The sequence below is a fragment of the Scyliorhinus torazame genome, chromosome 8 (genome assembly GCF_047496885.1).
Source record: "Scyliorhinus torazame isolate Kashiwa2021f chromosome 8, sScyTor2.1, whole genome shotgun sequence".
Taxonomy (NCBI): domain Eukaryota; kingdom Metazoa; phylum Chordata; class Chondrichthyes; order Carcharhiniformes; family Scyliorhinidae; genus Scyliorhinus; species Scyliorhinus torazame.
Genome location: NC_092714.1, coordinates 256,969,271 through 256,981,917, shown reverse-complemented (window position 1 = coordinate 256,981,917; position 12,647 = coordinate 256,969,271). Strand labels below are relative to the sequence as shown.

Sequence of the window (12,647 nt, the reverse complement as noted above, 5' to 3'; positions counted from 1 at the left end):
AAACATTTGTAACATGCAATATGGTTTGTCACTGTGGCGTTATCACTTGTGCAGCCCCTGATGAAATAACCCTGAACAATCTCAGCCATGCTGTGTGAGCGAGTGAAGAACGTCCTCAGAAAAGGACAAAGAGAACAGCAAAAGCAAAGGTGGAGCTCTCAGCCGGTGACCCTGGCTGACGTGTTGTGAACAGGATTTCGGTGGCCTGAGTTAGAGAACCGAGCAGTGGTTTCAAGTTTAGAATGGCTCCCCTTTTATTTCTCATTCCTGACATCAAGCTCCTTGGTAGCTTTTGGCCTCTTCCTTTTGTGAAGCACATTCTCTATTAAATAATAATGTCCCATGCCTGCTCAGTGCATAACCTGTGGTGCAGCCAGAGCCTTGCTCTGTTTGGGTTTTCACACTTGTAGTACAGTTGCTCAGGGAAAGACCATATTACGCAGGAGCAGAAGTAGGCCACTCGGCCCATCGAGTCTACTCAATGAGATCATGATGGATCTGAAATGGTAATTCTCAACTGCACTTTCCCCATAACATTGTTTTGCTTTAAAAAATACTTTTCCATTTCTGCTGTACCACACCTGTAGAGTGGGCCGTGTGCTCCCCATAACCACAATCTAGTAAAAGTTGTGGGTCAGGTGAACTCCATGATACACTTTGGGGTTCTCTAAACCCTGGCCCATAACACACCCAAATGAGCATTTAAGAATTGAAATGCCACAGCAGACAAGGCTACGGACCAAGTGTTGGAAAATGGGAATAGAATTGATAGTCACTTGATGGTCAGCACAGACACAGTGGGCCGAAGGGACTCATCTTTGTGCTGTAAAACTCTAGGATTCTAATAATCAGTGGGATCAGGGTGGTTTCTCAACCAACTGGTTAATACTTCATGCAAAAGTTTCGTGGTATCAAAGTTGGAAAAATGCTTTTCTCCAACATTATTTACATGTGCCACTCACCTTCCCAGCTTGGCAGTGATCAGGATCACTAACCAGGAGCCATTTCACCCTCCATCCCTATCTAAGTGACATGGAAGCCTATTAAAATACCAGAACCAGTCATTTGGAGGTTGTGTGGCACAGTGGGCAGCGCCCCGGCCTCTGAACCAGAAGCACTGGGCCAGGTCTCACCCCAGGACTTGATGGCCAAGGACGTTGCGTTCATAATGCGGTCAAACAGGTTAGGTATCAATCTGCAAATGCTTACAGCATGCACCAGTGGCAGGTGGTAAGAGTGGCAGAGATTTCTGATCAGCCATGTGATGGAAAGAAAGTTGGAGCCTCTGTTTAGTCTGCTGGTTGTGTGGCCTTTCTGACCTTTAGTAACTGTGATCCGACTCAGGTAGTTACTTCAAGCTGGTTTATTCACACGATGTACACCATATGCACGATGAGGGAAACATGGCTGATCTGTTTATGTTCTGAGTTCCACATTTCCATCTACCCCGATAACCTGATCTGTTTATGTTCTGAGTTCCACATTTCCATCTACCCCGATAACCTTTGGTTCCCTTACCTAACAAGAATCTATCTACCTCTGCCTTAAAAATATTCAATGGTGGCACTGGTTAGCACTGCTGCCTCACAGCGCCAGGGACCCAGGTTCAATTCCAGCCTTGGGTGACCGTGTGGAGTTTGCACTTTCTCCCCGTCTCTCCGTGGGTTTCCCCCCCGAAACACAAATGTGAAGGTTAGGTGGATTGGCCATGCTGAACTGCTCCTTAGTGTCCAGGGATGTGCAGGTTAGGTTACGGGGATAGGGCGGTGGAGTGGACCTGGGTGGAGTATTCTTTCGGAAGGTCGGTGCAGACATGATGGGCCGAACAGCCTCCTCCTATACTGTAGGGATTCTATGACCCTACTTCCACCGACTTCTGAGGCACAATTCGGAAGACGCACAACCCTCCGTGAGAAAAATACTGGATGAGATTCTCCGGTCCGCCAGCCGTGTTTTCAGTGCGGTGCATCCCCGCCGGTAGCGGGATTCTCCGTTCCTGCAGCCGGCCAATGTGTTTTCCCATTGTGGCCAACCCCACGCCGCCCGGAAACCCGTGGGCGTGGGTGCGCTGCCGGCAGGCTGGAGGATCGCGCTGCCGGAGAATTCCGCCGATTCTCTTTGTCTCGGTTCTGGACACACCCTCAAGAGGAAACATCCTTTTCACATCCACCTTGTCAAGACCATTCAGGATCTTAGATACTGCAATCAAGTCACCCCTCACTCTTCTGAACTCCAGTGAAAACAAGCCCAGTCTGGCTGACCTTTCCTGATAAGACAACCCGCTCATTCCAGGTCTCAATCTAGTAAACCTCCTCTGAACCGCCTCCAACAGATTTATATCCTTCCTTGAATAAGGAGACCAAAACCACACAGTCTCTGAGATATAGGGCGGGATTCTCCATCCCGCCGCACGCGTTTTCTGTTCCAGCGCTCTCCCGCCGATAGAGAGATCCTCCGCCCTGACAGCCGGCCATCGGGGTTTCCCATTGTGGCCACCCCATGCCGTCGGGAAATCTGCGGGAATGACTGCACTGCCGGCAAAGGGGAAATGAAATGAAATGGAAAATGAAATGAAAATCGCTTATTGTCACAAGTAGGCTTCAAATGAAGTTGCTGTAAAAAACGCCTCTAATCTCCACATTCCGGCGCCTGTTCGGAGGCTGGTACGGGAATTGAACCGTGCTGCTGGACTGCCTTGGTCTGCTTTAAAAGCCAGCGATTCAGCCCAGTGTGCTAAACCAGGATCCCACCGATGGAGAATCCCGCCCATGATCTCTCTAATGTCCTGTATAACTGATGTGGAGATGCCGCGTTGGACTGGGGTGGGCACAGTAGGAAGTCTGACAAGACCAGGTTAAAGTCCAACAGGTTTGTTTGGAATCACTAGCTTTCGGAGCGCAGCTCCTTCATCTGGTGACTTACGTGCGAGAGGATGGGGTGTGTGTGCGAGAGGGTGGGGTGCATGTGCGAGGGTGGGTATCTGTGTGAGAGGGAGGGGTTTATGTGTGAGAGGGAGGGGTTTATGTGTGAGAGGGTGGGTGGGTGTGAGAGGGTGGGTTGCGTGTGAGAGGGAGGGGTTTGTGTGTGAGAGGGTGGGTGGGTGTGAGAGGGTGGGGTGCGCGTGAGAGGGTGGGGTGGGTGTGAGAGGGAGGGGTTTATGTGTGAGAGGGTGGGTGGGTGTGAGAGGGTGGGTTGCGTGTGAGAGGGAGGGGTTTATGTGTGAGAGGGTAGGTGGGTGTGAGAGGGTGGGGTGCGCGTGAGAGGGTGGGGTGGGTGTGAGAGGGAGGGGTGCCTGTGAGAGGGTGGTGCCCCTGTGAGAAGGTGGGGTGCGTGTGAGGGGGTGGTGCCGGTGTGAGAGGGTGAGGTGCGTGTGAGAGGGTGGGGTGCGTGTATGTGTGGGATGAGAGGAAGGGGAGAGTATGTGTCTGGCCCGCTCCCAGTCTCTGAATTCGCATTCACTCGCAGTCCCACACACCATAAATCAGTGAGGGCGAGTGAGAGTGAGTCTGGGAGTGAGCTGGACGCACACAAACTCTCACCCTTTCACACTCCAATGGTCATCTTTATTGATTATTTGTTTTTAAATTGTCAATTTATTGTTCTGGCATTTTTTTGTTCGGCAAGCTGTTTCTTTTCATACATCATTTAAAAAAAAAACCTCCTGTTTAATGTTGTGCCCCAAGTTATCGTTCCGAATTTTGCTCATCGGACGTTCGAGTGAGAAAAGAACTGGAATATGACCCCCCATTTTGTAAGGTTGGGCCAGGTTGATCAGGAAGAATTCGGCCTGTCACGTGAAACTCCAGGCTGGAGGAAGAGGAGGAGGAAGGGCAGAGAAGCAAAAAAAAGTAGCAAAATAATTCCTCCAGCCATACCCCTGACCTTTCAATCCCATCTCTAAGGAATACCCCATTGAAGAAACCCACTGGCTGGCATTACCGATCTTCTCGATTCCGATCCATGTTGTAGAATTGCTTCCTCAGCCACCTAGAATAAATAAAGGATAGAATTCAATCAGCAGCATCCTTCCTCAATACTTCAGCGCCGAGCAACAAACTGTTCACCAAATTGGAATAAATTCCCCCAATAGGTTATAAACCGCTCTGTGAAGTAAACCTGCAAACCCAAAAATGTGCAGCGCAAACTCAGTGGCCAGGATTTTCTGACCCTTCCTGCCAGTGGGACCTTCCGTTCCCGCCAAATGTGATCCCTCCAGTGGGTGAGCAACACCAATGGCCGGGGACTTCGGCAGGACTGGAAGGCCCCACCAACGGACAATAGTGAGCCCCCTCCGCCGCGAGAAATCCCAACGCAAGCAGGCCTGGAAAATCTCAACTAATGTAATATCAGTGAAGTGCGTCGGTGGTGACGTTCGCTTTAGGTTGGCCCATGCTGTTCCTGTGTTTCGTTAACCGCTCAATCAATGGTATCTGTCAAATTCTGCAAATCTGAATTTACACCCATGGACTAAAATGCTCCCAATATTCCATAAAGCTTCGGCACGGAGTGGGCAATATCTTACAAATCCCGCTTCTCAGCAGCTTAAGAACCACAAAAGATGAATAATCAAGATAAGCCCAAAAGTACAGACGTGACATGACAATAATAGCAGCACAGGAATATAGATCAATTGGATGACTTAGATAGTATCGTAGAATAGGAGGCCATTCGACCCACTGAGTGCTATCAAAGAACAATCCAGTTGGTTCCAGTTCCCTGCTCTTTTTGCATATCATCTTAATTTATTTATCCAATTCTCTTTAGGAGGTTATTTTCAAATCTCTACCCAACACCCTGTTAAAAAGTACATTCTAAATCCTAACCAGTCGGTGAATAAGACGACCTTTTTTCAAGCCTCTGTTTTTTTTTTTTGTCGATCACTTTTAAATCTGAGTCTTTAGCCACAGGAAACAATTTATTTCTTCTGATCTAAATGCTTTATGATTTCAAACATCTCAATGCAATATTCTGCTGCCTTCTCTGATTGAAGGTTCGGAGTCTTGCTTTCATTTCACCTCGAGGCACTCCTCTGGTGCTGCATAACCATTCAAGATTTGTGAATCAGAAATGTTAGTGGAGCAGTAATTCATTTCCACTTTCCACTCCATTTGTAAGTGACAGATTAGTGCCATTCGCTGTTATCTTTTTGAATTTAATTATATCCAGGTGATGGGCATTAATTGGGGCTTAATTGTGTCCCTATAAATAGGGACTGATTGGGTGAGGAATTGTATGTTGGTAATAAATAAATGCATATAAAAATATGTAAAGATGGGCTCCAGTTTTACCCTTCACCCCCTGGCTTTCACAAATAATATTCACTTTAGATTTACGCCCACCAGGAACTGGGATGAGATTCTCAAACTCCATTCACTTCATTCACATTTTTATCAAATGAGACTGGGGCCCTGTTTTCCACAATGTACGATTACCAGCAACCACATTGCCAACAAATTGAGATGTCATCTGGGCTTGCAAAAATCCTCCCTTGCACTTCTTACAAGATATCAGCAAAATCTTGGCAAGCGTTGCTCATGAAATATAACTGGATGCTTCTGTGTTAACCGCCTGCTTGCCCTGTTCGGTTGTGTGAGTGGTTCCCATTAGCATTGTTGGTGTGACGGGAAAGCTGAACACGTGCTAGGCTTGTACTCGCTCGGGCAGATCTCCCAGGACACGAACACAAGCCTTTGGCAGATCAGTGAGCCATTACCCAAACCCTGGGAAATGGGCTCCAATTTGTACAAATCACCATGAGTATACAGATTTCACCCATTATCCATTGTCTTCTCATGGTTCAGATACTAAAACTCCCGACTGTAGGAATAATTTTCCGGTAATGGGAGCCATTGTCAGAAAGTTGCTAAATCAATCGCTTTTCAGCCTTTTGGCTAAGATGAGCGTGAGGTCAGGTGTAATGCCTGGATCTGGCCACGTCTCTCTTGTGGGGACCATGAATTGGATTCAATTTGAATGGTCTTTTGGAGCAGGCAAGGAGCTGGATTAGGGTTTGCCCCTGTCCACACTCTGAGATCTGGCGTTGTAACTCTGATAAAGGAATTTAAAAAAAAGAAAGTTGCTAAATGAATTTGCTTGACGTTATATTATGAACACAGGCTTGGCCTGTATTTCTTTGAGTATTGAGGTTAGAACATAAGAACATAAGAACTCGGAGCAGGAGTAGGCCATCTGGCCCCTCGAGCCTGCTCCGCCATTCAATGAGATCATGGCTGATCTTTTGTGGACTCAGCTCCACTTTCCGGCCCAAACACCAGAACCCTTAATCCCTTTATTCTTCAAAAAAACGATCTATCTTTATCTTAAAAACATTTAATGAAGGAGCCTCTACTGCTTCACTGGGCAAGGAATTCCATAGGTTCACAACCCTTTGGGTGAAGAAGTTCCTCATAAACTCAGTCCTAAATCTACTTCCCCTTATTTTGAGGCTATGCCCCCTAGTTCTGCTTTCACCCGCCAGTGGAAACAATCTGCCCGCATCTATCCTATCTATTCCCATCATAATTTTATATGTTTCTATAAGATCCCCTCTCATCCTTCTAAATTCCAATGAGTACAGTCCCAGTCTATTCAACCTCTCCTCGTAATCCAACCCCTTCAGCTCTGGGATTAGCCTAGTGAATCTCCTCTGCACACCCTCCAATGCCAGTACGTCCTTTCTCAAGTAAGGAGACCAAAACTGAACACAATACTCCAGGTGTGGCCTCATTAACACCTTATACAATTGCAGCATAACCTCCCTAGTCTTAAACTCCATCCCTCTAGCAATGAAGGACAAAATGCCATTCGCCTTCGTAATCACCTGTTGCACCTGTAAATCAACTTTTTGCAACTCATGCACTAGCACACACAGGTCTCTCTGCATAGCAGCGTGTTTTAATATTTTATCATTTAAATAATAATCCCTTTTGCTGTTATTCCTACCAAAATGGATAACCTCACATTTGTCAGCATTGTATTCCATCTGCCAGACCCTAGCCCATTCACTTAGCCTATCCAAATCCCTCTGCAGACTTCCAGTATCCTCTGCACTTTTTGCTTTACCACTCATCTTAGTGTCGTCTGCAAACTTGGAAACATTGTCCTTGGTCCCCAACTCCAAATCACCTATGTAAATTGTGAACAGGTGTGGGCCCAACGCTGATCCCTGAGAGACGCCACTAGCTACTGATTGCCAACCAGAGAAATACCCATTAATCCCCACTCTTTGCTTTCTATTAATTAACCAATCCTCTATCCATGCAACTACTTTCCCCTTAATGCCATGCATCTTTATCTTATGCAGCAACCTTTTGTGTGGCACCTTGTCAAAGGCTTTCTGGGAATTCAGATATACCACATCCATTGGCTCCCCGTTATCTACTGCACTGGTAATGTCCTCAAAAAATTCCACTAAATTAGTTAGGCACGACCTGCCCTTTATGAACCCATGCTGCGCCTGCCCAATGTTACAATTTCCATCCAGATGCCTCACTATTTCTTCCTTGATGATAGATTCCAGCATCTTCCCTACTACCGAAGGTAAGCTCACTGGCCTATAATTACCCGCTTTCTGCCTACCTCCTTTTTTAAATAGTGGTGTCACGTTTGCTAATTTCCAATCCGCTGGGACCACCCCAGAGTCTAGTGAATTTTGGTAAATTATCACTAGTGCATTTGCAATTTCCCTAGCCATCTCTTTTAGCACTCTGGGATGCATTCCATCAGGGCCAGGAGACTTGTCTACCTTTAGCCCCATTAGTTTGCCCATCACTACCTCCTTAATGATAACAATCCTCTCACGGTCCTCACCTGTCATAGCCTCATTTGTATCAGTCACTGGCATGTTATTTGTGTCTTCCACTGTGAAGACCGACCCAAAAAACCTGTTCAGTTCCTCAGCCATTTCCTCATCTCCCATTATTAAATCTCCCTTCTCATCCTCTAAAGGACCAATATTTACCTTAGCCACTCTTTTTTGTTTTATATATTTGTAGAAACTTTTACTATCTGTTTTTATATTCTGAGCAAGTTTACTCTCATAATCTATCTTACTCTTCTTTATAGCTTTTTTAGTAGCTTTCTGTTGCCCCCTAAAGATTTCCCAGTCCTCTAGTCTCCCACTAATTTTGCCACTTTGTATGCTTTTTCCCTCAATTTGATACTCTCCCTTATTTCCTTAGATATTCACGGTCGATTTACCCTCTGTCTACCGTCCTTCCTTTTTGTTGGCATAAACCTTTGCTAAGCACTGTGAAAAATCGCTTGGAAGGTTCTCCACTGTTCCTCAACTGTTTCACCATAAAGTCTTTGCTCCCAGTCTACCTTAGCTAGTTCTTCTCTCATCCCATTGTAATCTCCTTTGTTTAAGCACAAAACACTAGTGTTTGATTTTACCTTCTCACCCTCCATCTGTATTTTAAATTCCACCATATTGTGATCGCTCCCTCTGAGAGGATCCCTTACTATGAGATCATGAATCAATCCTGTCTCATTACACAGGACCAGATCTAGGACCGCTTGTTCCCTCGTAGGTTTCATTCCATACTGTTCTAGGAAACTATCGCGGATACATTCTATAAACTCCTCCTCAAGGCTGCCTTGACCGACTTGGTTAAACCAATCGACATGTAGATTAAAATCCCCCATGATAACTGCTGTACATTTCTACATGCATCCGTTATTTCTTTGTTTATTGCCTGCCCCACCATAATGTTACTATTTGGTGGCCTATAGACTACTCCTATCAGTGACTTTTTCGCCTTACTATTCCTGATTTCCACCCAAATGGATTCAACCTTATCCTCCATAGCACCGATGTCATCCCTTACTATTGCCGGGATGTCATCCTTAAATAACAGAGCTACACCACCTCCCTTACCATCCACTCTGTCCTTCCGTATAGTTTGATACCCTTAGATATTTAACTCCCAGTCGTGACCATCCTTTAACCATGTTTCAGTAATGGCCACTAAATCATAGTCATTCACGATGATTTGCGCCATCAACTCATTTACCTTATTCCGAATACTACGGGCATTCAGGTAAAGTACACTTATGTTGGCTTTTTTACCTCTGTTCTGAATCTTAACACCTCGATCAGTAACCTCTCCTAAATTATATTTCCTCTTAACTTTTCTCCTAATTTTCCTTGTCGTTGAACCCATATCTTCATGTAACAACCTGCCGTGTCGCTTACCATTAATGTTTTTACTTCCCGTTTTATTCCTTTAGTATTACTGGTCCTATTCACTGAGCTCCCCTCAGTCACTGTACCTTGTACTGTCGCCCTTTTTGATTTTTGACTATGGCTTCTCTGCCTTACACTTTCCCCCTTACTGCCTTTTGTTTCTGTCCCTATTGTACTACCTTCCTACTTCCTGCATCGGTTCCCATCCCCATGCCACATTAGTTAGAGGGGTGGCATAGTAGCACAGTGGTTAGCACTGCTGCCTCACAGCTCCAGAGTCCCAGGTTCAGTTTCGGCCTCGGGTAACTGTGTGGAGTTTGCACGTTCTCCCCGTGTGTGCGTGGGTTTCCTCCAGGTGCTCCGGTTTCCTCCCACTGTCTGAAGATGTGCAGGTTAGGTGGATCGGCCATGGTAAATTGCCCCTTAGTGTCCAATAGGTTAGGTGGTGTTACTGGGTTATGGGGATAGGGTGGAGGAAGGGGCTTAAGTAGTGTGCTCTTTCCAAGGGCCGGTGCAGACTCGATGGGTCGAATGGCCTCCTTCTGCTCTGTAAATTCTATGATTTCTATGACTCAGGTGTTTAAAAGTGAAAAGAATTCAGCAGGGTAGAAACAAGAAACTATTTCCTCTGACGGAGGTGTAAAGGACATGGGAGTCACCTTCTTTAAATAAGGTCCCCTCAGCCATGCTGACCTGAACTAGGACTACTGCAGGACGTGCTATAATTGGCCTCAAAAACTTCTGGACTTGGGATGGTTAAAAAAAAACAGCCAGGATTTCTGCGTCAAATCACTTTCCAGTGACTCCTGGTAGCAACTCCAATATTGTCGAACCCGAGATGGCTAGGTTTATGTTAGGGAAGAGTTTTGAGGACCATGGTATCAAAGGCTACAATTATTTTAGTAATTATCTTACTGGCCTCACAATCTGGGTCTAGACTAAGATCCAGAGAGCTGTGTTCAAATCCCACCACAGGAGCTAGGGAATTTAAGATTCAGTTAATAAAATAAATAAACGGTAATATCAGCAATGGTGATAATGCAAATACTACAGGAGCTCATCTGGTTCACTAATGTAACTTAGGGATGGAAATCTGCTGTCTTTACCCAGTCTGGTTGACATGCAACAGCAGACTTACAACTATGTGCGTGACTCATAGCTGCTCTGAAACGGCCTTGCATGCCATTCAGTTCTGTCCCAGAAGTTGGCTCACCATCACCCTCTCAATGGCAATTAGGGATGGTAGAAATGCCGGCCTTGAGAGTGGAGGAACTTTAAATAAAAAAGGGAGGTTATGACATAATTAAAGCAGAAAACATTGGAGACACTCAGGCAAGACTGGCTGCACTGGTGGAAACAGTTTTTTTTAAAAAAATTCTAAAAATTTAGAGTACCCAATTCGTTTTATCAAATTAAGGGGCAATTTAGCGTGGCCAATCCACCTACCCTGCACATCTTTGGGTTGTGGGGGTGAAACCCACGCAAACACGGGGAGAATGTGCAAACTCCACACGGACAGTGACCCAGAGCCGGGATCGAACCTGGGACCTCAGAAGAGAAACAGAGTTAACATTTCAGTCCGTCACCTCGAGGACCTGAAACGTAAACACTCTTTCTCTCTCTCCCCCGATTCTGTCAGACCTGCTGAGCGTTTCCACCATTTTCTGTTTTTATTTGAAATTTCCAGTCTCTGCGGTATTTTGCGACTGGATTCAGCTTGAGATGGAGCGGAGATAGAGATCAGCCAGGATCTAACAGAACAGCAGACCAGGCTTGAGGGGCTGAATGGCTGACTCCTGTTCCTAAATGGTTGCTTGGAGATGGTGTGCGCAACTGTGCTGTGATGGGCCCCCACCACTCAGTGTCCTGATCTCTGGACAAGGAGTAGCCAAGGTTAGGCACCAAAGTACATCGGAGCTGGGTGACAGCGGCCACCCACAGCCAGCAAGGAACTGCACCTCATTGGAGCCGGTAAAAGATAAAATGCCATTTTTCTATAATGTTACTCTCTGCAGTCAGGAGCAAATCATATGGGAGTTTTGGCCCAAATTTGGCAACCAGATTAATTTTTCTTCAACCTGTTTATTGCTTCCTGCTAGTTTTAGTTCGGTGTTGTAAGGTGATTCTTGCATCATGGAAACAAAACTGTAGCACCACGGGCAAATTGCAATTTTGCACAATAAAAAGTAACGGTGGTTACGCAGTGATTGCTGGAACATACACAAGAGCTGCCAAAATAATTGAGTTTAATTTTAAAAGAGCAGCAAAGTGATGGCACTTTCGCAGTCAGAACCTTTTTTTTCTTTTTTAAAAATAAATTTTGAGTACCCAATTCATCTTTCCAATTAAGGGGCAATTTAGCGTGGCCAATCCACCTAACCTGCACATCTTTTGGGTTGTGGGGGCGAAACCCACGCAAACACGGGGGGAGTGTACAAACTCCATACGGACAGTGACTCAGAGCCGGGATCGAACCTGGGACCTCGGCGCCGTGTGGCAGTAGTGCTATCCACTGCGCCCCGGTGCTGCCTTCACAGCAATAACCTGTTCATCGGTACACAATTTGAGTTCCGCCAGGGCCACTCGGTTCTGCACCTCATTACAGTCCTGGTCCCAACATGGACAAAAGAGCTGAATGCCAGAGGGGAGATGAGAGTGACTGCCCTTGACAACAAGGCAGCACTTGACAGAGTGAGGTTATCCGCTTCGGTGGCAAAAAATAGGACGGCAGATTATTATTTGAACTGCCGTAAATTGAGAGAGGTGAATACTCAGCGAGACCTTGGTGTCCCAGTGCATCAGTCACTGAAAGTAAGCGTGCAGGTACAGCAGGAAGTAAAGAAGGGAAATGGTGTCATAGCGAGAGGATTTGAGTAGAGGAACATGGAGATTTTACTGAAATTGTATAAGGCATTGGTGAGGCCACATCTGGAATAATGTGTGCAGTATTGTTGTCCTTATCTGAGGAAGGATGTTCTTGCTATAGAGGGAGAGCAGCAAAGGTTTACCAGCTTCCCTTCTGTACAGCACTGTGGGTTCACCTAAACCAGATGGACTGCGATAGTTCAAGGCAGCAGTTCATCACCACCCTCTGAAGGGCAATTAGGGATGGGGGACAAATGCTGACTTACCCAGTGATGACCACATTTCATGAAACAATTAAAAAACAATTTTAACAATTAAAAAAAGGCGACTTCCTCACAAACTAGCAGGTAACTCAAAACCCACAGAAGAACAAGACTGTTTCAGGGTCTGAATCGAAGTTTACTCCTCTCTCCAGGCACAGGTTCAGGAGCTGGAAACTCCGTACACTCCTTCTACATATATCCTACTTAGGATTGCCAACTTCCAGAGTTGGACAAGAATCTCCAGGAATTGAAGATAAATCTCCAGGACACTGCTGTGTGCAACCCTGGAGATAAAACCATAGGGACAGACTGTTTTCATAATTTTCTTTGAA

General features: G+C 45.9%; 1 protein-coding gene across 1 annotated transcript in view; it reads right to left on the bottom strand.

Annotated features, from left to right (window-relative positions):
• plcg1 (phospholipase C, gamma 1) overlaps window positions 1-12,647 on the bottom strand; it is a 206,915-nt gene that overhangs the window by 109,512 nt on the left and 84,756 nt on the right. The window contains exon 4 of the mRNA XM_072515148.1: window positions 3,940-3,987. Coding sequence (XP_072371249.1) covers window positions 3,940-3,987 — 48 coding nt within the window. The remainder of the gene's footprint in view (window positions 1-3,939; window positions 3,988-12,647) is intronic.